Source organism: Manis pentadactyla, chromosome 1, assembly GCF_030020395.1.
Source record: "Manis pentadactyla isolate mManPen7 chromosome 1, mManPen7.hap1, whole genome shotgun sequence".
NCBI lineage: Eukaryota > Metazoa > Chordata > Mammalia > Pholidota > Manidae > Manis > Manis pentadactyla.
In genome coordinates, this window is record NC_080019.1 from 165,742,017 (window position 1) to 165,768,939 (window position 26,923).

The 26,923-nt window shown below is 37.1% G+C and overlaps 1 protein-coding gene across 1 annotated transcript in view; it reads right to left on the minus strand.

Annotated features, from left to right (window-relative positions):
• The window catches only part of MORC1 (MORC family CW-type zinc finger 1), a 155,260-nt gene extending 132,948 nt beyond the window's left edge, over positions 1 to 22,312 (minus strand). Inside the window, exons 1-8 of the mRNA XM_057488608.1 lie at positions 22,284 to 22,312; positions 21,725 to 21,778; positions 18,015 to 18,049; positions 12,098 to 12,166; positions 8,981 to 9,071; positions 8,222 to 8,330; positions 2,770 to 2,929; positions 802 to 907 (exon numbers count right to left, since the gene is read on the minus strand). Of these exons, the coding sequence (XP_057344591.1) occupies positions 802 to 907; positions 2,770 to 2,929; positions 8,222 to 8,330; positions 8,981 to 9,071; positions 12,098 to 12,166; positions 18,015 to 18,049; positions 21,725 to 21,778; positions 22,284 to 22,312 (653 nt within the window). The remainder of the gene's footprint in view (positions 1 to 801; positions 908 to 2,769; positions 2,930 to 8,221; positions 8,331 to 8,980; positions 9,072 to 12,097; positions 12,167 to 18,014; positions 18,050 to 21,724; positions 21,779 to 22,283) is intronic.
• Between the last annotated feature and the right edge of the window lie 4,611 nt (positions 22,313 to 26,923).

Here is a 26,923-nt window from a genome sequence, read left to right on the forward strand (position 1 = left end):
TAATGGCTCTCCTTATATTTCTATTGGACAATACTGGTATATAAAATTAATCAAATTAGATGAAATTCCTTTAAAATCCCTTCTAGTTCTAGAGCTCTGACACAAAGAAGAGACTGTAGGCTCAAGCTAGTAAGTTTTAAAGGCAAAGTTATTTTAGAGAAACCTACATTTAGTCACTATTTTATTATTTCTCCATACTTTTCCACCATGGCCCATAATGCTTTCTCATCGTTTCCTGTGGATCTCTAACAGCCAAGAAAAATGAATGTGTCTATTTATTTATTTATAAACTGCAAGTATGCAGTTCATAGGGTCATTCAGAATATGCAATTCATATTTATACTTCACACAATACTGATGCCCATTTTTAATGATCTGTAATAAATATTGAACTCTGTGGGGGTTTTTTCAGTTTTAATATTCATAGAATAATTTTGAAATTAGAGAACCTTAGAAGTCTTATATTCCAGTGGTCTCCAAACAGGCTGGCACTTTTGAATCACCTGGGGAACATACAAAAAATATTGATTCTAGGCTTGGTATCTTGAGACTGCAACTCAGTCGGTCTGGGATGAGACAGTCTCCTATACTTCTTAAGAGGCAACCCAGGTCACTCAAAGACTCAGCCAGGTTTGAGAATCAGTGGTCTAGCCTAACTTACTTTATCTGTAACTAAGGCAAAGTGAATTGTCCTAGTGTTGTGGCCCAGTAGTCTCAGACCTGGAACCAGGATGCAAGGCTCCTAACTCCAATCCACTGCCATTGTTGAGAGACATTCTGTCAAACACACATATTACTCACTCCTCAGAATCTCCAGCCACCAGTATATCTTCCTTGTCAGTTTTAACATCCAACTCTGGTTCTCCACTAAGCAGAAGCTTCAGGTTATAAATAACCAGCAAAGTACCTAGTAAAAAATAGGTATTTGACTTGTCAATATTTTAACCACACTAAATATGAGTAATGGTGCTATTATGTTATATATGGAATGAAGCCTGCTACAGACCAAACTTCCTTTTTACTTCAGTAAATAATATGCTTGGATAAGTTCCAAAGTATATGTCTTACAGCAAATTCCATTCTTTGCCAAAGAGTGTTGAGTTTCTACAGTATAGTGCTTCTTAATACTATTGAATTCATTGTAAGTCTTTCAATGTGGATTCTTAAACTTTGGCACTCTTATCATAATTTGCATTATGAAAATTGTTAGGCTCCTGAGCTGAATTTGCATTAAAGGTAAAGCTTTCATTGGTGGAACCGATATCAATACACATTGAGAAAAAGATAAGTCTTAACAGTATGTACAAATATAAGTATTGCTTTTAGACTCTATAACAAGTGTTGGCAAACTTTTTTTGTGAAAGGCCAGATAATAAATATTTCAGGCTTTGCAGGTTATATGGTCTCTGTTACAACTATTCACAACTCAACTCTAACACTGTAGCATGAAAGCTGCCATAGAGAATACATAAATGAATGAGTGTGGCTATATTCCAATAAAATTGTATTTATAATAACAGGTTCAAGGCGAGATTTGTTCTGCAGGTTATAGTTTGCTGGCTCCAATTCTAAAGCAAAGTTAACAAAAAAATCCAAATTCTTTACAAAATGGATTATGCTATGAAGACAAACAGAACTGTCAAAGAAATTAAAGGAACAACCAATTATACTTTTTTTGGTAGTACTAAAACACAAGGGTAAACAGCATAGTCACTGAGAATTTGGACTTGGGAGCCTAAATCCTGGAAGAACCATTTACTGCCATTTACTACTCAGATAAGTTTCTAACCTATTGGAACCTGTTTTTCTTATCAATACAACAGAGTTCATGAGGTGCCTAAAAGAGAGTTGTTCTGATGATTAAAAGAGTTCATTTTTACAAGGCATTTAGAAAAAAATTCAGGAAATAGTTTATTCCTCTTTAGTATTTATTTGAATATATCATAATTAGAAGTCAGTTAAGAGATTAGATTAACTTTCCTAAAAGCATATTATGTATATGTTAATAAAATGATATTTATTTAATTGCCAGTATTTTTCCACTATGAGAAAGGGAGAGATGACATAAACCATTACTTTTAAACAAAATGCCACAGATAGAGAACTTTTGAAGGTGACATGGGCCAAACCAGAAACAATTTCTCAGAATATCACTATAATCATTACATAAATCAAATAGTTGAAAAAAGCAGAATACACATAGCTTTCCAGAGAGTAGGATCCTTTTTGCTTCTAGATATGAAAAGTGGTAGAAGTCTACAGAAAGACAGAAACTGGAAAATGTTAGCAGGCAGGTCATTCTACATGTTGAGTAGGAAGTTGGTCAAGGTTGAAAGAATATGAAAAGATTTGTTCATTTGGAAAGGTATATCTTCAAAGCTTTAGCTAACGATCTTTCACAGAAACCTGGATTCATTACGTTATAAGTTGCTGACCTTCTCATAAGCCTGGGATCATCTAACCTTAGACACAGCAGTATCATCTCCTAACTCTGCTACCTGGTGCAGGGATTATAGATTTCCTGTGGCCACAGTCTGTATCATCTTCTCATCCAGATTCACCAAGCTCATAAAAGTACAAATCTTTCTCCAGTTCTCTAGAGCTTAAGTGGATTCACTTAAGACAAAATTCATATGGGTAAAATAAATCACTGCCCCCATGTGAGATTTCATATATTATAAATAGAAAAAAATGAGAACATATGTAAATGTCTTTCATAAAACACTGAAAAATACTCTGATCAAAATTTCAGAGTTTTGATGATCTTACCACATTTCCCATAAATGACATCAAACTGCTGCATCAACTCAGCTTCAGTTTTAAATGGAGAGTACTTATAAATTATAGACAATTCCGTTGAGAATTTTTGAGGATCATCTGTGACAGATTCTCTGGTTCTTGTTAGCCATGAGGGTATTGGAACCACAACCTAAAAAAAAAAAGCACATATCAATTTACTATTAAATACACAAATAAAAACCATCATCCTTTTGTCTGATCCTTATCTACAGCATTCTTCATCCAGCCAAATTACAAAATAGAAAGTTAAAAATTTATTTCCTGCCCTGTATTCCAATTTTATAAGAAAGACACATAACAGATATGTACACTCAGCATTTAAATCTGTATACTCTGCATTTATTCTAAAATGCTCCACTGTAGAATGTGGGGACAGATGGAATCTACTTCAGCCTCCTATTAAAATATGGGTAGAACGGCAGTGAGAACAACATTATCAGCATTTCAGAAGTTGAAAAGGAAATGACAGCATATCCAAAAACCCAATCTGAAGCACATGCCAGAAAAAGGAAGAACCAGCCTGTTTACTATTCAGAATGTCCTAGAAGGCTCAGAGATTAATGCCATGAGTCAACTCAGGAGGTGGGAAAAAAAAGGGAAGAGAGCTGGAAGTAGTATCCAGATTCCTTGCAATAGCTCCTCCCCTACTTCCACAGGGACTGGATATTTATTCTCTGGAAAGAGAGGAACCAAGCATTTCTGGATTACAGGACATAGCACCCACAGTTGTCAGAGGGACCTTACTGAGACAGGAAGGATTGAGTGATGCTGAGAAACCCAGGCATCTTCTCTCATTTAGCTCCAAGAAAGCTGCTGCCTAGGCACTCAGGCAGAAAACTGTAGGAGTCTTCTCTGAGAAATATGACAAGCCCAGAGTGAAAGACATAAAGAAAATTATGTTGAGGGTTTCCCAATAAATAGCTAAGTGAGATGTCATTATTGTGACACTCAGAACTGCAAGCCCCACCCACATTCTTAAAGCTTCCAATCAGCATTTTATTGGATTAATCTTTAAAGTATTCAGATTAATAGCCTAATGTCTAAGAAAATCCTTGACAATGATAGAGACTAAATAAACAAGCACAACAAAGCAACTCAGTGGAAAGAGAAACCATAGAAGGAGAAAATTTCAGAGGAAAAAATCATTGTTAATATCTCAGTGCTCTAAGAGGAAATATGCATCCATGAAACAAGAGCAATATTATCCTTCAAAAAGAAACATTAAGAAAAGCTTTAAAAACTTCTTGGAAATAAAGAACATAATTACAGAAAAATATTTATCTGAGATGGTCGGAACACAGATGTTAAAAATATCTCTCAGAAAACAAAACAAAAATGTATAATGGACAGAAAATTGGAAAGAAAAGATAAGAAAATTAAAGAATCAGTTCCAGGCATTCAAGAGCCATGAACAGGAGTTGCAATAGGAGAGAAAAGAGACTATGGATGGAAGAAACTCATCAAATTTTATGTCCCAGAATTGAAGGACATGAATTTCCAGATTGAAAACATATAACAAGAGTCCCACATAACAGATGAAAATAGACCAACCCAAAGGCAAAAAACTGAAATCAGACTGGGGACAAAGAAGATTCTTCTGACCGTCAAAAAGTAGGGTGGGGCAGGTGGGTAAAAAGAATGGATCATATACAGGACTCAGGAGTTAAAATGACTTCAATCTTCTCAATACCAACACTAGGAATTAGAAGATAATGGAGCATGACTTCAAAGTCCTGAAGAAAAATTCACCCCAACCTAAAAATAAAAGCAAATACAACTATCATGAAGTGTTCAAGTAGGATAAAAACATTTTCATGCACCAAAGAAGTGAAAGACCTATGCTCTGAAAACTATATAACACTGATGAAAGAAACTGAACAAGACACAAATAAATGGAAGCTATCCCATGCACCTAGATAGGAAGAATTCATATTGTCAAAATGACCACCCTGCCCAAAGTACTTTACAGAATCAGTGCAATTCCAATCAAATTCCAGTGGCATTTTTCAACAAACTAGAGCAAATCATCCTAAAATTTATATGGGACCACAGAAGACTCCAAAGAGCCAAAGCAATTCTGAGAAAAAAGAACAAAGCTAGGGGTATTATGCTCCGTGACTTCAAGCTCTCATATAAAGCTGCAGTAATTAAAACTATGGTATTGGCGCAAGAATAGATACATAGATCAATAGAACAGAGTAAAAGCCTGGAAGTAAACCCACACACAATTAATATATGACAATGGAGGCAAGAATACACAGCGGGAAAAGACAGTCTCTTTAGTAAATGATGTTGGAAAAACTGGACAGCTACATGCAAGACAATGAAACCAGATCACTGTCTTATACCATACAGGAAAGTGAATTCGAAATGGATTAAATACCTAAAAGTAAGACATGAAACCATAAAACTCTTAGAAGAAAACATGGGCAAGAATCTTGTGAACATCAACACAAACAATTTTTTTCTGGATATGTCTCCCCAGGCAAGGGAAACAAAAACAAAAATAAATAAGTAGGACTACATCACAATAAAAAAGCTTCTGCACAGGAAAGGACAATAACAACAAAACAAAAAAGACAATCTCTGTATGGGAAAAAGTATTTGCACATGATATATCAAATAAGTGGTTAATATCCAAAATATATAGAGAACTCATATACTCAACATCAAAAAACAGTCAAATTAAGAAATGGGCAGAGGACCTGAATAGACATTTTTCCAAAAAAGGTATACTGATGGCCAAAAGACACATGAAAAGATGCTCACCATCACTAATCCTCAGGGAAATGCAAATCAGAACCACAATGACGTATCACCTCACAGCAATCAGAATGGCTTCTATCCAAAAGACAAGAAATAACAAGTATTTGCAAGGATGTGGAGAAAAGGGAACCCTTTTATACTTTTGGTAGGAATGTAAATTGGTCCAACCACTGTGGAAAACAATATGGAGGCTCCTCAAAAAACTAAAACTAGAAATACCATATGACTCAGCAATTTCACTTCTGGGAATTTACCTGAAGAAAAGCATGATCACTAATTCAGAAAGATACATGCACACCTATGTTCAGTGCCACATTATTAGCCAAGATATGGAAGCAACCCCAGTGCCCATTGATAAATGAATGGATAAAGAAGATGTGGTACATATATACCATGGAATATTTATTCAGCCTTATAAAGAAGGAAATCTTGCCATTTGTGAAAGCATGGACAGACCTAGAGTGTTTCATTCCAAATGAAATAAGTCATATAGAGAAAGACAAATACCACATGATTTCAGTTACATGTAGAATCTAAAACAAAAAAACAAACAAAATAAACAAACCCATACATACTGACAAAAGACTGTTGGTTACCATAGGGAGGGGGATGGGTGAATGGGTAAAATAGGTGTAGGGGATAAAGAAATATAAACTTCAAATTATAAAATAAATTAGTAATAGGAATAGAAGTACAACATAGAGACTATAACAAACAATATTGTAATATCTTGGTACCATAATGGGGGTAACTGCACTTTCTGTGACAAGCATTTAGTAATGTATACAATTATCAAGTCACTATTGGTTGCACATCTGAAGCCAATATAATACTGTATAGCAACTATATTCAAATAAAAAAATTTCCATGCATGCAAGTCCTCAAAATATTTTACATCTGCTTGCTTGCTAAGAAAGCTAATGGAGGATATGTTACCCCAAAAAGAGGGTGCAAGGTACAAAAGACAGGATATTTAGGATCTGAGATCTGACAGAGAAGAGAGGTGAGGAGACCCGCCAGGAAGATGTCAAGGGAAGACCTCAGGAGGGCAGCTAAATGGAAGCTATGAAGAGCAGAAGTGTGAGGGACTCCAGAGCAGAGTTCTTCAGGAAGGCGGAACTGATGAAGGTGAAGCTGGAGACTGGGGTCAATGAAATGATACACACAGAAGACCCAGCAAACACAAGTATGTACAACACTCAGCAGATGATTAACTCCAGGGAAAATAAAAAATCATGTGGAAAAGGAAAAAATAATACTTCATTACATGTACAATTATGACTAATATACTGTTTACATAATCTTTTACTACAAATAGTAAATAATAGCATAATCAAAATTACAATCAAGCTATATTGAGGGTAGAGAATTGGAAGGGTGAGTATTTGTGATAGAAGCAGAGAAAAAATTGGTAAGTCCTCTTTTATAGTGTGAGGTTAGTAGATAATGCCTAAATCAAATCAAGAAGTAACAATGCAAGTATGTTACATGTAGAGATACACACAAAAATAAGAAAAGAATCAGCTAATGCTGTTGAAAGACGTTGCCTCTGTGGAAGTGGAAATGGGAGGGATTGTTTGAAAAAAAAAGGAAATGGCCCATTTTAGGAAAGCTATGACTTCAGTTTTGGTCCAATTTCTCATGTCTTTACATACATAAAGTGCAATACAAATACTTACAGCATCGTCTTGCCTCATGTCAGTCTCCCACTCAGCTACTCCCTGTTGCCTATAGACTGTTCCTATTACCCAGCCTAGTCCACTGCTGCCAGTGTCCCCTCACTGTCCTTCCAAACCCCATAATCTCCAGTCCTGATACTTGCTTCATGCCATTTCTCTCCAGATACCAGCCTTTCCAGCTACAAGTTGTACTTCTGCATAAAACCCTCATTGGTCACTCAAGGCTCTCTGATTGCTCCCTCCATGTCATTGCTTTTGACAATTGTGTAATAGCAGGAACACATATTCATTGAACAGCATTCTTTTTAAACATCTTCATTTTGTTATTTACCAGTTAGCATGTGTCTCCCCTATTCAGTTACCACTTTGATGGTCAGATTGTCTCTGCTTGTTTTCTACCTTCCACAGGGTCTATCCAGTGCTGGGCAGACAACAGTACCTCAACATATATTTTCTGTATTGAGTTCTAACTGACTGATGCTGTTAATAGTAAAACAGACACTACAAATTGATGAAATGTTTCTAAGTCATGAAATGGACTTAAAATTGTAATCACTAGAGTTAGATTTTTAACTATTTTGCACTCAATTTCTTTAGATTTTGTATTCCAAAACTTTTAACCCAATATTTTATGTATTTTTTAAATGATAACCCATATGGTACAAGTGGTGGAAATGTTTTACAGGCTTCTTCCAAAAGGCTCATTGTGCCAAAGGGAGCCTTTATTCCAGGAGATAGGGTACATGTATAATGAAGATTAAGTTCTGAAAGGTGTCTATAAGCTAAAAACCCACTCAAGGAAAGATCAGTAGGACAGGTCTCCAGGAAACTCAGAATGTCCAGCCATCTCTCTCCATTCCCCAAATATATTCCTAAATTTCGAAATCATAATCAGAAAGAACCCATGATAGACTTCACCTCCTCAGATTGTAAATAAATGTTACCATGGGAACTGAAGGAAAAATCTCAACTCTTACCTCACTAAGGCCTTCTCTTTCACAGAATGTCTGAGAAAAAAACACACAGGTCATCGTTTCTTCCTTCTTTGTAAAAAGAATAAAGTCTTTCCCAATCCTCATGGATCCGCTATATTAAAAATCAAGAATATAATATATCTTAAATACCAAAAAGAAAAAACAGCAGCCATGATACTATGTACTGTAACAGGTTTTTCTTTTCAAAGAAATAGCTTCACTGTTTTTCTGACCCATCTCTAAGAGGTTTTTTTTCCCTCCCAGTAGAACAGACAGATCTGAACTAATCCAGCCCCATACTCTGGCTTGTGATATGACTGCTGGAGGTAAGGTTCTGTCTGGGGCTCAAGAAAAGAGTGATCATCTGTCCCTGGCAGTTGCCACAGAAGTGATAGCAGCCTTGGGTCCTCACCTTTCATAGAGGCAGACTGATAAAATAAGCTATGGACACATATTCACCGACGCTAAATTATGCTCCAAGAAACAACAGAACATAGAGGTGCAATAAAGCTCTAAAGTATAGGGTGGTGCTTCAGCAATCTCTGAAAGATGATTCAAACATCTATTTGAGAATTAAATTTTAAAATGCTGTAAAGATCTAAGTCAGTTAAGGATATGGAGATTCTAAAACAAGATAGGACTCTCAAGTTTTGTGGGGTTTTATTAAGCTTTACAAATTTGCATCATTCTGTATAAAATTGCCTTTAACTAAAAATTGTTCACAATATCAATAATATATGAATTAAAGGAAAAAAAACTCACCTTTTAAGACCATTGCCATATTGCCCAATAAACTTCAAGGTTGACAATCGTTTCTTGGATGCTCCAAAGTAAATGATATCTGAAGCTTCCTCTGTAATTAACAGAGATATTCAAGTAGTTAGGAATTATGAGTAACTGACACTGGCTGGTTGGAGGTTGAGTTGTCAGGATGTCACATGTATCTCAGGACATAAGGATGAATCTGTATCTCCAGGGTCAGACTCCATACATAATCTCTGACCAAGATCTTAATAGCAATATTTCTAAGGTGGTCAGACAGGACTAGCTGTGTGACCTTGGATAAACAGAGCTTAAATCTAAGCCTTAATTTCCTCATCTATGAAAGTGAACTACTAATACTTATATCATAGGGTTGTTAATGAACAGAAATTATATTAGTTGATGCATTTATGAAATCCTGAACACAGTATGTGCTATTTGATAAGTGTTTCTAAATTATAGGTGTTACAATGATTTATACCACTAGCAATTTTCCATGAATTTGGCCCTTATCAAGCCCGCTGTGAGACTAAGAAGGGCAGAGTGACTTCTAGTCTGACACTGGCTGGGAAAGAAGGACTTCAGACTCTCAGAGTCAACCTCCCGACCTCCACAGGGTATTCTGGAATTCTAGATAAGAATCCTCTGAACTTCAGAATATACATACCTCCAAAAACAAGAATGCTCCCAAGGAAACAGGAAAATATAGAAATGAATCTCCCAGTTGCCCTACCTGAAAACATGCTCGAACTGTCCTGAGTATCCTGTGTCAGTCTAGGTGCAGACATATTATAGTTCAGTGGCACCTGGTATGTGGTATGTAAAGGCTACCAGACACTGCTTGTCTGAAGCCAACTAGACATTCTGTCACATGTTCTCTTAAGGGGTCAGGTATTAGGTGAGGGTATACATATTGACAATATTAGCTAGCATTTATTGAATGTTTAATATGTGCTAGGTACTATGTCATATACTTTGCATGCACTGTTTAATACTTATTAACAAACCTATAAGGAAGATGTTGTTATTATGATCTGTATGTTACAGATGAGGAAATTTAAGTTTAAGGACTTTATGTAAACTGCCCAAGTTTACATTTATCACCAGTTGATAAATGCTATCACCAGGATTACAATCCAGAGTTATCAGAGATCATATCTCATGGTTCTCAGCACATACCATACAAACTCCCATACGTAGCAGCCAGAGTTCCAGGCATAGAGACAGAACACTAAACAGGATAGATATGACCGCTGCCCTCAACTTTATGTCATGGTAGGAGAAAGAGATTAAAAGCAGACAAATAAGAAGATAACTTCTGAGAGTATTAAGTGAAGGAACCAAAACCAGGGTAGTGTGACAGAGAATTAAGAGGAGTGTGGCCTGAAGATAGAGGCATCAGGGAAAACCTCTTTCATAAGGTGACATCTGAGATGAGACTCAAATGATGAAGGGCCAGCCATGTGTGGCTGGAGTGCTATAAGCAAGGAAGTGAAAGGTGCCAGAAAAGGTCAAAAAGGTGAACAAAGCCCAAACAGCACAAGATTTTGGAAGCATTACTGGGAAGTATGAATTTTATTCTGAAGTAATGGAAAACCAGTAAGGGTTTTAAGCCAGGGGAATGGATATCATATGATTTGTATTTTTAAAAAATCCACTTGGGATTGCTATGTGGGAATTGGACTGTAATGGGGCAAGGCTGGAAGTGAAGAGTTAAGAAATTACTGTAGTCATCCTCTGATCAAGATTGACCTGGCTCAGTGTGGATGACAGATAAATCATATTTCAGTCATCAGATAAACTCTTTCTTCTCACTTATTACTTGATTCCCAATAAATGTTAATAAAGAATTGCTCTCTCAACACTGGTGAGTATTTTTAAACTACTACTGTAAATGTCAACAGAAGTATAGGCTCTTCTGAAAATCTGAATTTTTGTCACTTTGTTGATCATTTTGCCTGTGGAACCATTTCTTTGTTAAGGAAATGTCTTAGAATATATCACATATTCTGTTATTTAAGAATTCAGGAAAATGAACTAAACATTCAGGTAGAAGTGAAAAATAAAACTTTTTTTTCATTAATAGTTTTCTCTCAAACTCTGTTTCTTTCTCTTAGTTAAACATTAAGGAACCAGCAATACTTTTAATCTAGATGACCTGGAAAAAATCAAAAGTGTTCAAACAAACTCAGAATAAGAACTGAGTAGGCTATTTGATCACTTTTTAAACTTGCTAAGAAGCATTATTTGACTATTCATACCAAGGGGGAGCTTCAAAGACCCAGAAGAAGGTAGTTGCTTTACTTTGTATTCTTAGCATTTGCAACACTGATGATCACTCTTTCCCCTGGTGTGGAACGAACCAGAACAGTAGTTCCATATTACTTGAACTTCCTCACCATTTTTTAAGCCTAGTGGTCAAAACACTTGAATTGTGGACACAGACAAGTGTTAATTCAGGTACAAGCTAACCCAAAACACTCAAAGCCCTTATCAGAGGGAATATTTCAAGTCCACAGCGAACTGGTATTGTGCACATACCTACTGCCTTCCTGTTAGCATTAAAGATACAAAGATAAATCATGCAATGAATAATGGATGTATTCATTATGATAAGAACATTCAACTGAAGCAACTAAACCCTTCAACATGCAGATGAAACACACAAACCGCTAAAACAAGAAGAGGTGACCTCTATCTCAAGGTTAAGCAGAAAATTTAAAAATAGCTTAAAGGAAACTGCCTCAGGGTTCTTGCAAGCAATACCTGAAAAGTGGGCTAAAAACAATCTGAGACTATCCAGTTACTGTTCATTTTCCATTCATTCCCAAATGGATTCTCTTACAAGTAATCGGTACCTTCTGCCTTTCATTTCTCTGGCAATATTTATTTATATTCACCTTTTATCTTGGTTTAGATGATTATACAATGAATATACTCTGTTAGCTGGAATACTTATATCTAAAAAGTTCAACAATACGTTAAGTCCGGGGTTTATTTTCCCTAATAGCTCCATGCCTGCTTTTTTATGGATAGCTCAATTTATTTTTATTTATTTTATGGGTTTTTAGACTGTTTGCTCTAACAGCCAGTTAGTTATCTAGATAATTAACTTACCAGGGCTCATACCACATCCATCATCCAGGAGGCATAACATGAATCCACCCTGCAGTTTTTCATTATCCACTGTAACAGAAGAAGTTATTACTAATAAATATTAGGCTTAATTTGTTTATCAGAAAGTTATGCTGCTCACATAATTATTCACCCTTCTCAAATGCGGCCACTGGGTGACAGACTTATGGCACAATGATGGAGCCAGAAAGGGTTCTTGGCTACAGTTTCACAAGAAACTGCAGAGGTAAAACAATCATGTAACAAAAAGGTTTTAAATTAACATAAAACATCTACACATTAATAAATCATGTATATAGTATGACATGCCCTGTTCTGGAATGTGGTCCTTTAAACTTCATGTATTTTCTCCCTGGGGAAGGAATAAAGGTATAAGGTGATGTGACCCCAGGTTCTCCCTGTCAAACTGATCGGTCTTTTTGCCCTTTCACCAAAGTACTAATTTCTAAAGTCAATCCAGGCCATTCTTATTAAATTCATTAGGCACTCTTCTGAGTAATGAATTCCCTTAAGAGCCATTTGTGCATGCTTCTGGGTGGCAGCAAATATTTGCCTCTTGAAATGCATTTTGATTTTTTAACATGGCTAAGTTTCTTGGAATCAATTTTGATGATTAAGAGATATCATTAAGTTACATAATATAATCCCTTGTTTAAAAACAACTTAAAGGTGTAACAAACTAATGAGCGTAATTTTTTTTTGGATATTGTTAATGTACAATTACTTGAACAACATTATGGTTACTAGACTCCCCCTATTATCAAGTCCTCCCCCACATACCCCATTACAGTCACTGTCCATCAGCATAGTAAGATGCTATAGAATCATTACTTGTCTTCTCTGTATATACTGCCTTTCCTGTGTCCCCCACTGCTAAATTAATGCCCCATTTTCCCCCGTATCCCTCCCTTTCCACCTGTCCTCCCCAATCCCTTTCCCTTTGGTAACTGTTAGTCCATTCTTGGGTTCTGTGAGTCTGCTGCTGTTTTGTTCCTTCAGTTTTTGCTTTGTTCTTATGCTCCACAGATGAGTGAAATCATTTGGTACTTGTCTTTCTCCACCTGGCTTATTTCACTGAGCATAATACCCTCTAGCTCCATCTATGTTGTTGCAAATGGTAGGATTTTTTTTCTTCTTATGGCTGAATAATATTCCATTGTGTATATATGCCACATCTTCTTCATTCATTCATCTACTGATGGACACTTAAGTTGCTTCCATTTCTTGGTTATTGTAAATAGTGCTGCGATAAACATAGGGGTGCATCTGTCTTTTTCAAACTGGGCTGCTGCATTCTTAGGGTAAATTTCTAGGAGTGGAATTCCTGGGTCAAATGGTACTTCTATTTTTAGTTTTTTGAGGAACCTCCATACTGCTTTCCACAATGATTGAACCAGTTTACATTCCCACCAGCAGTGTAGGAGGGTTCCCCTTTCTCCACATCCTCGCCAACATTTGTTGTTGTTTGTCTTTTGGATGGTGGCCATCCTAACTGGTATAAGGTGATATCTCATTGATGTTTTAATTTGCATATCCCTGATGACTAGTGATGTGGAGCATCTTTTCATGTGCCTGTTCACCATCTGAATTTCTTCTTTGAAGAACTGTCTGTTCAGCTCCTCTGTCCATTTTTTAATTGGCTTATCTGCTTTTTGTTTGTTGAGGTGTGTGAGTTCTTTATATAATTTGGATGTCAACCCCTTATCAGATATTTCATTTATGAATATATTCTCCCATGCTGTAGGATGTCTTTTTGTTCTACTGATGGTGTCCTTTGCTGTACAGAAGCTTTTTAGTTTGATATAGTCCCAATTGTTCATTTTTGCTTTTGTTTCCAAATGAGTGTAATTTTAATGCATGTTTGTAATCTGACTCTGAAAAACATTTCAACATTTAGATACATGAGTTCTAGCACATATCTCTTTTTTTTATAATAGTTTTATTGAGGAGTAGCTTACACATAAAAAACTGCATGTTTAAATTTAATAAGTATTGACATATACCCATGTAACTATCACCACATCAAAGTAGTAAACATACCCATCACCCAGATGCTTCCTTCTGCCCCTCTGTAGTCTCTCCCTTCTGCCCCTTCCATGCCCCATTGCTCCCCAACACACACATCCCCGAGTAGCTAATGATTGTTAATTCTGTCCTTATAGCTTCAATCTGAACACATTTGTTAAGTCAACTCAGTGTTCAATGGTCAACTCTAATCCACATTTTAAAAATTTAATAATGTTCAAGATAATCTATAAATAAATATCTATAAAACATACCTAAACTTTCTGGGTTCATAATTTTATGGTCATATGCCAACATCTAATCCCCTCTCTTCTCTCCAATTCACTCACAGTCTATAAATCCTTTGAATCTTACCTACCCTCTCATTTTCCCAGTTCTTCTCTCTCTGGTCCCATGGTCTACATATCTCAACTTCTGTGTTAAAGAGTGTGCCCCCCCTCCTCACCACTCCCACCCTCCTGGCACCACCAGTTAAGTATTTGCTCTGTTCAGCCCTCCCTCTGACTAAAGCGGACATTCCTCCATTAATCAACAAGGGGAATCCAACTTTTCTTGCACTCTGTGCACAGTGCAGTTGTTCTCAACCTCCTTGGCTGCACATTTGAATCATCTGGAGATAGTCTGAATTAAGTGGTCTTGGATGGATTCAGGAATAAAAGCTACCCCCATCATCCTACTGTTTCTCAGGATTGGAAACCACCTGGTCCAAGCCTCAGGCAGTTCTGTGTAGTTGTAGCAATTGATGTTGCAGCTCTTGGTACATGGATTTCAGATAGATTTCTATTATCTCTTAAGCCTGCATGTCTAAAACAAACCACAATACCACCCTCTTCAGACTTACTCCTCCCCTGGTGTTTCCTAATCAATAAACATCACTTTGCCATTAGGTTTCAGCTGCCCAAGTCAAGACCTCAGGATCGTCAAGTGTTCCATCTGCTCAGCCCCTATACAGCCGTGTCTTCTCAGTTCCATCTCTTTAGTGTCTCTCAAGTCTGACAACTTTCTGCATCCCCACAATAATACCTTAGTCCAAGAAACCATCATGTCTCTTCTAGATTTTAACAGCAGCTCCCTAATTCCTTATTTCCACTAAAATCAGAGAATGTAGACTTGTCTGCAGCCAGCTGCACATTTCACTATTCTCCTGCTTATAACTCTTGCATAGCTTCCCCCTGCCCTTAGGATGAAACACAAACCAGTTAACAAATCTTGCTTGCCTCTCATGACTTGGCTCTCCTACCTCTCTGTGATCATTAATTTTATGTATCAACTTGGCTAAGCTATGGTGCCCAACTGTTCGGTCAAACATTAGTCTAGATATTGCTAAGAAAGCATTTGTGGATGTAATTAACACTACAATCAATTGACTGTAAGTAAAGCAGAAACCCCCATAATATGGATGGACCTCATCCAATCAGCTGAAGGTCTTAAAGACAAAGACTGAGGTTCTCAAAGAAGCACCAATTTTCTTCCACAAGACTGAAACATACGAATGAGTTTCCAGGCTCTTGGCCTGCCCTAAAGACATAGAACTCAAGACTCAACATCAGTTCTTACCTGGATTTCCAACCCTACAGATTTCAAACTGGCCAGCATCAAGTGAGCCAGTTCCTTAAAATCAGGAACTTATGTTATTCAGTATTCAGCCCAGTGCCTGCCTGCCACTTGATAAGCACCAAGAAAATGTACTGAATGCATATCCATGTTTACTAAAATTAATACACACAGACAGATAAAATACCCATGACTAAACGTACTTAGGTTGAATTCTATAACCCTTACATTACTTGAAGAAAACTTAAGAATAGGAAGTAATTCAGAGGCCTCAGTAAATTGAAAACTAGCCCAATGCCTAGATTAATTGTACATCACCATACCAATTCTATCAATGTATAAACCCTGGTCCTCGTCTAACTTTTTTAAGAAAAATCAGTTTACTGGGTCGATAGCCATTTGTGCTTTACTACAATAAACATTTTTATAATATGAGTAGGTAATTTAAAACCAAAACATTCAATTTTTCACAAAACCATATAATCTAAGTAAAGAAAGTGCCATTCTCAACTCAAATTGCAAAGGCTCTTTTTAATTTTTTGTGACAGTGCCATGTGCTAGAGAAAGTGGGGGTGGGGAGTGAATACTGTCATGCCCTACTGGTATCTGCCATATACCCACAAGAACATAATATGTGGATTCTGGTTACATTTGTTTTACTTTGTGATTCCAGATAATTCTTCTCAACCCTTCAGCCCTTCATCAATAGTATGTGTTCTGAATGAAATGCAACTTACATCTTTTCTCTGTTCTCCATTTCTAGGACCATTGCCCTAGTTCAAATTCTCACAATGTGTTGCATAGGTCATTTCCACTGTCCTACTTCTATGCCAACCCTTCTTTCACACTTCTGAAGCCTATCTACAGATGATCCTGCAGGCTACGACTGGAGTACCTTTCTTTAAAAAGAAAAGAGCATGTTCCTAATTTGCCAAATGACACTGTTTAAAATTCTTCAATAGTCCACTATCTGCAGAAAAAACTTTAATGTGGTATTGAAGGTGCTCATCCATTTCATTCTAATACTTAGCTCTAGTCAACCTGGCCTAGTCTTTGTTCCCTGAATACTTTCTCTCCAATTATCTATGTGGCTCTGCCCCTCAAGTCATTCAGGTCTTGCTGGTACAGCATACACTTAGAAAAACTTTCTCTGATCAACCCATCAAAAATAGGAAATCCTTCCTATCGCTCTCTGTTCTCTTATTTCATTTTTTTTCCTTTTAGCACTTATCATTGCCTGGTATATTATTTACTTCTTTATTTCTTTATTGTCTCTCTCTCTCCACTAGAATGCATGTCCCATGAGAACACAGACCTTGTCAAACGTTCTGCTCATTGCTCCATCCCCAGCACCAAGAAAAATTGCTCAGCTCATGCATAACAGACTCTATAAACAGTTATGCAAATCTGCTCACTATCTTACAGCAAGCACCATACTCCAACCTAGCACTTATCACTAATAAAGACTCTCTTGTTTTGTTTCTCAAACTTTTCAGAATGTGAAGAGTAGAAAGGGAAGAAAAGTATCATTTATTATGTTTCTGCAAACCTCTTGAGATGTCCATGTCTTTCTCCCTCATGAACCAGAAACACCTGCCACCCAGGATCTTAAACACTTAGAAAATTGAATTGAACTCAGTTACTTTTTAAATACAGATATAGATTTACATTACAGATCATATCCCCTTGAGAGTGATCAACAGCCAATATTTGCAGGAGACCTGACAGAATCAGGGTCAGGGATCATCACTTTAAACACTGCAGCCATTTCTGTAAGTAGTGCTAGTTACAGGAATAGATCAAAGAACTTAACTTCATTTGCATCCCATTTCAATGAAATGAACTAACCCATTCAATAAATAGTTGGTGACTAAAAATGAAGTCACTGAAGAAAACATATTGGGTCTGAATTTTATAGTCCTCAAACATTCATACTGCACATTCACGTATGCATTTTTAAACTATGATAAGTTGGGAATGGTATATACTTAATTATGAATGACCATTAAATTAATATGACTTTTAAAATAAAACTAGTTTTCTCATGACAGACAAACTGACTACTCCAAACAACTCTGATGCTTTCACAGAACTCTAGAAGATCAAATTCTGTAAATGGGTCCTCTAACAAGTGAACAGTTTCACTTTCGGCTTGTACTTTTCTCAACCTGGCTCCCCACAGGGTCACTGTACTCATGAAGCACTTAAATTACATTAAAAATCCATAGATTGTGATTTGATAATATGAAGTAAAATTAAAGAAAATAACTACAGGCTTTCCATTAGAAGAAAAGAAAAAAAAGCAAGCAAATCTGCTCACCTGAAAACACATCAAGTCTTGCAGCCCCTGCATCTCTGGAAACAATACAAAAATATCATTGCTTCAATATAAAATTATGTTTTTAAAACTTACTTTAATCTGAATTGCTTATGTGAGGTATAACCTATTGTCAGACAGCAAACAATAGAGAAATTCACCTAAATTGCTTCAAAAACAAGTACTAAAATGTTTCACTTTGCATTCTAAGACCTATGATCACGCATAACTGGAGAATGTTACAAAGCCTGAGACTCAGAAGCTTGAAGAGATGCTATTTAGAGGTAATTACACAAAAAGCTCAACAAAATGAGCTGGTTGGAGAATAATCCAGAAGTCAAAGAAAGATTTTCTTGACATATTTGAGTACAAAGAGGAAAAAAAAAAAGGAAAAAAAAGCAAATTGCAAAGTAATATGTACTGTACGATCATATTTTTAAAGAACATATCTGATAAACATGTGCATATCTGTAAGGAAAGAAATTAAAATATTAACAGGGGTTTTCTCTAAGCCAGGGGTTGGTAAACTATGACCCCTGGGCCAAATTTGGCCTACCAGATGTTTTCTGTAAATAAAGTTTTATTGGAACACAATCACGCCCAGTCATTCACTTATTGTCTACAGCTACCTTCTACAATAACTTTTAAAATAAAACTGTTCAGCTTCTACTACAGCCTCTGCTACAATGGCAGAGTTGAGCAGTTTTTTGAGCATTTTCTCTGTCAAGCATGGCTTACAAAGGTGAAAATACTTAGTATCTGGTCTTTTACAGAAAAGTTTACTAACTCTTACTCTATATGATGAAATTATTGGTGACTTTTCTTTTGTTCTTATTTTCTCAGTTTTCAACAATTCAGATATTATTTATACATTTTTAAAAATTATTTTTAAAGTAAAAATTTAAAAAGGAAAGGGGAAAGTGCCAGAAGATCCTGGTTGCAATATAAAGGGGATGAGGAAGGATTATCTTCTTCTAAAGGAAGGAAGATAATCAGGAAGAAGGTCTTAGCTGATGAGGAAGTGGGTATGTTGAGGGAATGAGATCTTAACAGAAGCTCCAGAATAATAACAACCAACAGGACTCTGATGGGGAAATCCGAGTATTTCTCAAAGTTCCCATTAGTCCCAATCCAAAACTACAAAAGTGTACCTACTGCACTTGTTCTAAAATCCTAGTTTCAAAATTGGCTCCTTAGCTCCTTCTTCTAGCCAATTGCTACTTCTATGCTCTTCCTATACATAAATTCTGAAATTATCCCTGCCATTTCTTGAGCATTTTCTCTGTGTCAAGCAAGCACCGAATGAAGTATTTTCATTCTAATCCTAACTACAATCTCATGACACGATATATCTTTATATATATTATATAACTACACATTATACAAAGTACCATGTACATAATAGGTGATCAATAAATGCTACTGTACTGAAGTGGAAGTTTTCAAAGAAATAGTTTCTTCATAGATTCTAAGTGCCATTGGATAAGGCATAGAACAGTCATCCACCTTTACAGGCTATTAATATACTTTATAATAAGCTTTGTACTTTGGCCCAGGTACTTTCTCTATGACCATCTGTTGTACTAGGAAGACCCTTAGCCATCCTTTCCTATACTGCCACATGCTTTCCACCTCTCTCTACCACATTCTTTTAACATTTTCCAGTTCTAATTTTGACAACTACAGGAAATCACCCAAATCTTGAATATAATAATACAAAATAATTTCTTAGAATAACATGGAGACTTTGAAAGGCTTTCTTCATAGAATCAACCACATCTTACAGAAGTCTGTTAACCAACTTCATTTGATATGAATTAGCATCTAAGCAGTGGTGGCAAATCCAAGTGTCCACTGAAGACAGAGGAACTGAGTTGCTCACAGTAGCCATGGGGAACACTGGGAATGGCCAAGCTGAAGGCACAGGTTGATGTCAAGAAGCATGTGCTGTGCACCTTATCGCACTGAGGAATGTGACCTCAAGGTTGTTGCTACTTCTAATCTTAAAAAAAGAAGAGGATCCAAATTTTTTTTATTTGGCTCTTCCTGTTTCTTAAATTTTATAAACAATTACTCTTTTCATCATTTTCTTTATAAACACTGCAAACTTTGGTTATGCGTCAAACAGACATGAGACAGGCTGGACTTGGTCAGGGGGCTGCCAGTTTATACATGCTGCTTGAAGAATTGCATTGATCACCTTTCCCTCACTCCCCTGACTCAGAAGCCAATCTGTCTTTGCCAATCACCCCAGTCACTCTCTACTACACAAACTGTTCCCATTGTTCTATTTCTTCTATGTTCTGACTTGACCTGCTTTCCTTTGTTGAATGAATGAGTGAAACAACTTCAGAAGAGAGAAGACAGTTGGAAAAACAGACAAATGTATTCTTTCGGAGTTATAGATGTTGAGTTACTAAAACTGGCAGTTAGTAGGAGGTAGGACTAATGGACACGGGAGGAGCCTTGCTTCAGAGCTTTGAGCAGCACAGTGGAAACCCTGGTAGAGAGACTAACCATGAACATCCATATGTTAGGGCCCCATCCTTGTTAGCTCCTTTCAAGTTGAGTTCATAGCTCTCCTGACCAACTTTATTCTTTTTCTCCTCTTCCCTCTCATTCTCTGATAACTGTGATTCCATCAGTTCTACAGAGAGAGTTTCACAGAAGGGGAAGCTAATGACTTTCACTTAGTGATGAACACTGCTGTGCAGAAAGTTCTGGAAGGCTAGTTAATTAACTACATCTTGTGGTCACACTCAGTCATCTGCCTTCAAGACCACGGATAGGGCTGGGGTAGTGAAAAATGTTGAAATACAGTCATCATTCAATGGCAGAGAATTTAAGTCTCCCTACTGAGATCCCTGATTTAACACCACATACTACTTATAGGGTGAACTTTGCTTTCTGCAGAAAAAGTTGGAAAAACCTTCTGTTATAGGGAAATACAAATATAAAACAAATCAAATACCATATTCAAGTAGCTGAAAAACTGATTCCCTCATAAGCCCCCACAAATATACTACAGAGTGGGCCTTAAATTGTTAAAGAGCTTTCCTTAAACATTAATACCTTTGGCATAGACAGTAAAATGGGGTAAAGGAGTTGTGCAGCCAGATGGCATGAATTTGAATTCCAGCTCTGCCAAATATTAACTGTACAACCTTGAATAAGTCATCCAACCTCTGTGAATCAATTTCCACATCCGTAGAACTGGCATAATGACTCCCACCTCAAAGTGTTGTTGTAAAGATGAATGAGTCACTACTCATAGATAAAGTACTTAGAACAGGGTCTGATACATCCTAGGAGATCAACAAGTTAGTTATTTTCTCCTTAACTATGCAATTCACTTCCATGAACTCTTCAATAAATGCCTAAACCCAAATCTAAATTCTCAAAGCATAGTATACATTGATATGTAACTCAAAAAATATCTAAATGAATATCTGCTATTACATGATTATTAACTCAAGAACAGACACCCAATTTACCTGCATTTCAAGTTTAACCATAAATACACACTGAATAAAGATGAATAACTTCTCCTTTCACCTGCTCTTTTTTTTATAGTATCTTGATTTTGAAGGAAATTAAGTCACAAAATATTCTGGTGAAGGAAAATGACATTATCTTTTCATCTTTAAATGTAAGTAGACTTGATTTATGTAGTGACTTCCCCTCAATAACCTGTGTTCACAGATCAGCCCTACCTTGCATTGTCCAGCAGTTCAGCCAGTGCTCCAAAAAGAAAACTGTGAGTGGTGCTGATGAAGAAATAAGAAAACCGAAAGTTAAACCAACTCTGTAATCAGTGTAAAAGGTTTAAGATACTTGCAGACAAATGTTCTTCAGTTCTAGACAGATAATCAATTAAGGAGTTATTCTAGAAACAGCTTTCTCAGCATGGTCAAGATTCTGAAGTAGATGCACTCCATTACAAAGCTGGGGTCTAAGAACACAACTGCCAAAATACCCTGTCTACTCGGAGTAATAAAACAAAGACTTCAAGGACCTTACTGTACATAGAGCAAGCAAATGGTGATGTTTTTAAATTGTTTTATAAGCATTTATTCAAGTTTTTTCAGAGAAATTTTCAGTAAAATTGTATTACATATAGCCAAATTATATCTGTAGAATCTTGATCAAAATCCTAGCCCACTAAAAGGCCTTAAAGACTCCACTCATTCTGCAGGCACAGACACTGGCAGGGGACCCCTGATTATCCGCTAATTTGTATTTTTCTGTAGGAACTTTTTGCTTCTGAATTACCTGCAGTCACTCTCCTCTATACTCCTCATGTTAGGTCCTGAATAGAATATAGTAGATAGCCATCACTATTTACACTTTTAAGGTGGAATGTTCACCTATGGGTGAAATCAGGCTGCCTTCAGTGTCCTACACTTGCTTTTCATTTTCTAATGTGGACATTTCGATCAACAACCTTGTCACAGCATTAAAGGAAGAATCAGTATACAATTTTCTTTTTATATTTAATAAACAGGTAGCAGAAGCAAGATAGATCCATTTATCAAAACACACCTACACACAGAGAAGACAAGTAGTGACTCTATAGCATCTTACTACACTGATGGACAGTGACTGCAATGGGGTGTGGGGGGGAATTGATAATATGGGTGAATGTAGTAATCACAATGTTTCTCCTGTGAAATCTTCATAAGATTGTATATCAATGATACCTTAATAAAAAGAAACATCTGCCCATTTGTACAGGAGGAAGGATCATCTACAATGTCTTAATGACTCCAAATACTTCAGGCCACACAGGACATGAGCTGAAAATTCATTTTTAAAAAATACATATATATACATATCCATTTTTTGGAAATTTAAACTTGCACTAATCACAACTGAAGTCAGCTTTGTCTTCCACTTCAGCTAACTTTTAACCATTCATCCCATCCTGTCCAGCTTAAACATATTCTCCATGACACAGAAATAAAAACTAAACATCTGCTAAATAGTGCCCATCTTACTCTGTTTTCTGTAAAAGTTACAGTTTGTCCTATGCAGCAAGGCTGGCCTTGGCTTTCTTTACATCTCCATTTCTGTGGTTTCAAATCTGGTTGCATTCCTTTTATCAATTGGTCTTTCAATAAACCAAATTACTAAAGATGCCAAAATACCCACATGCCACTGTGAATGACACTACACTTTACAGTGTTGGAAATGACAGCTGGAACAGAAAACCTCTGTCATCTGCCTCTGCAATCAGAGTATTTGAAATAACACCTAATGAGCAGCCTAAAGGCAGTTGGGCCTGAGAGAAGCAAGAGTGTCCTAGTAATAACTAAAATGTGAGAATTCTATCGTCAGAAAGTCTGTTCTTTGTACAGATGCCAGAGGCCAGAAAGGTTGGAATCAACAAATACAAATTACTCTCTGAAGGGCAGCTTTAATCTCTAAAATGTCAGTGTGTTGGTCAAAGAAATCCAGAGATGGGCCAGGTTGGTAGAATTAAGGTTCTGACCTACAATTAAATAGCTTTGTTAAACGTTAAATGTGGGGCCCTCCCAGCAGTGGGTGTTAACTGAAGAACACCAAAAGGGTTTAGTCTGCCTCAGAATATATATCCTTACCACTTTTTTTAAAACAACATTTCCATAACTCAAGGATACCAAGTTCATTACTTTTTGGATTGGGTCTCTAGCCAGGTGAGATGCCAAATTCCTCTCTAACGTGTGAGACCCTCCCGGCTCGGCTCTACCCGGTACTCACGAGTTGGCGTGGATGAAATCCAGATGCAGCTGGGCCCGCTGCAGGTCAGCGTACTTGCCACCCATGCCATCGTACTTGCCACCCATCTCCTCAAACGCGACCAGCGCGCCCTAGGAGACACCACACTGCAACCGTCCTGCAGGCGCCCATGCCCGCCCACACTCTCACGTCCACGCTTTCGCTCCGCCCACGCCCTCACGTCCACGCCTTTGCCCCGCCCACGTCCGCGCGCAAGAACCCGCCATGGGAGGACGCGCGCCCCACCTGGAGGCCGGAGCACGAAGCCTGCCCTCCCCTGTCGGCCAAGTGTCAGGAAAGATGAGTTGAGTTTTTGTTGCTAGTCTTAAGAGCCAGTTCAGATTTATGGAACCTTTTTCCTGGCTGGGAGGAGTGTGAAGAATGTGAAGAATCCGGATGGCCAGGTTGGGGAGTTTAGGGAAGGAAAATCAGTAGTTACCCTTTACTTGCACATTTTGTTCGGAGGCACCAAGGGTAAGCGTGTTTTGTGTCCCAGCCCCAGAACTTAATTCCTGTATCTAGGGTTGATCATGTTTTCTCCCTTTGAAAGAAAGAACACAGCCAGAGAGAGAAAGGAAGAACTAAAGGCAATCAGAACAGAATTTGGACTGTAATGTGGAGGGCTAAGTTCTATGAGAACCTTCTTCACCAGTCGGCTGACATTCAGCTATTTGATGTGCAAACACTCTGCATTGCTCCAAAAGATAGACTAGACAGACGGAAGGCAGAGAGAAGGGGGTTGGAAATAAATTCAAGGAAGGGCTGCGAAATCAGGTGTCCAAATGGTGATACTTAAAAAGCACAGAGAACCCAGTCTTGACCAAAACCCAAGCTGGAACAGAATTTGTCAAGGTTGCTGTATGGAGAGGTCCTGGTTGAGATGAGAAACTCGATGACCTTGTTAACATATAAGAAATTTTTAAACTCATGCAATACACAGCTACATAATGTGAAAACCAAGATATTTCAAAAGTACTCAGTAGAGATTTTAGATGATAGTTTTAAAATCAGAAATGAGTGTCTATTGAGTAAAGAACTTGAACTAGAAGTGTTGTTGATTTCCAGATACCATCCAAGCAAAGAGCTTCTCAGAAAAGAAAAAAAAATTTTTTTTTTCTCGGTTTTGGAGTAGTTATTCTACTTCTGAAGAAAGGAGCTTATCAGCTACTGCATTTATAGGAATCAGGAGAGGTAGAGAAATTTTTAATGAAAACCCAAAGGAACCTGATGCTCTACTTTAATTTGAAAACTGGAAGAAAACAAACATTTCAAGTAATTTTCTGATAGCATTTTTGTTTTAATAGCACCTGATATGGTGGTGTTTTGATAGCAAAATTCTCTCTCATAAGCAACTTGAGCTATCTTTTCAATTTTTCCTTCTGATATTTATTTTCATTTTATGGGCAAGAAAAGCTTAACAAGCCTCTTCTGGGGTTTATTTTACTACTCCAATTTCCAGCTGCCATCTCAAAGCAATTTACTATTGGGAGGGCACCAGAGCCACTAGCCTGTAATTAGTAAAGACTGTAATATGTAATTTCTACCATAAGGAAGGGTGTGATTATCACAGAAGCACTCCTAGTAATCTGAACAGAGTCATCCTCCAGTAAATGGCCAGCCCCAAAGTACTAGACAGTACGAGTTGGCCTGGATGATATGCACACAGGGTGTTTGTTAGATGGTACTAACAAAGAGGCTTGAGAGTCATTGTGCACAATCCATCATAGCCTTTTCCTCTTCCCCATTTCTGCTCTGCTCATTCTCTCTCCAGCCACAAAGGCAAATCTTGTTCCTTTTCAGGGTACCCTTTAGGATTCCTTGTCTTAGCCACCTCCCTCAACTCTGCCTCAAGATCCATTTTAACATGACTTCATAATAAAAATACTGGGGAAAGAGTATGGAGGGGAAATTTTAAATGAGAACATCATCTGCTCATCTCATGGTTGATCCTGATTTTAAGGAAAGTCAATTTGGGATAAGAGACTCTAGCATCTCAGTTTTACAACATTCATGTACTTGTCAAAATGAGCTCAAATTTTGCAAACTACACTATCCCCCTTGCATTTAAATAACTTTGTATGAACCAACATTTCATCACTTCACAAAAACATTTAAACTCAAGACAGTTTACAAACATAAAAAATGAATGTTTGTACCTACCAACCATGCACAACGGTATGCCATTTCCTGAAAACTATAATTAAGAAGTGAAATTTTCATATTATAATAAACACAGAAAGCAAATTGTGTTAAGGTGCTAATAATGAAAGAGACTAATGTCCCTCAACTGATACTAGTGAAATGTCTCTGAAAGCAACTCCCACCCTTCTTGCTTGTTTCTTGCTTTTGTGCAAGATTGAACCTGGGTAGTATGTTTTCATCTCTTGCCATCTACTCCATGTAAGACAATGGTGGGGTATTCCTTACACTGATTCTCAGTTATACATAGAACAGGCAGTCTTTATACATCAGGTATACAGCATTATAGTAAGCACTTCTGGAGACTGTAAAAAATATAAGACCTAGAACTTGTGCAAAGAATAGTGATGGTATTAAATGAATTAGAAAATATAGTAGCCACTTTGGGTTAGCTAACCCACTATTTTCTCAACTTTCCTCTTTCCACCATCAAAGCTTCCTGGACTCACCTTATAGCAAGAGGTAGCCATCTGACTCAGTCTTCATATAAGATAGAAGCAGCATGCTGAGCGGTTTCTAGGGAGGATTTTGCTCTCCTGATAAAAGACATGGTTAGGGCTGGCTCCATCTCTTCTTTCTTGTCTTGAACACAGGCACAATACCTGGATTTTGAGGTGTCATTTGTATCCATGAAGGAAAGGTCAGGAGGAAAATCTCATTAAGCTGTCCCAGACATTCTTCAATTATTTAGCCAAAGTCAGCAGTCACTCATCTCCAGATTGTTTGTTATAAAACAAAATTTTAAATTAATCTTTATTAGTTTAAGTAATTATAATTGGGTTTTCTTTTACTTGTAGCCAAATTATTCCAAACCAATATATAGAGAGAAAGCTTAAAGCCAGGAAGTACCAGAAGCAGACCTTCTTTCCATCATAGGGCATTAGCAGATTATTTAGTATGGACTATGATTTATTATCCTTTCCTGCCAGAGGTGGTAAATATGAGTTCAGAGGAAG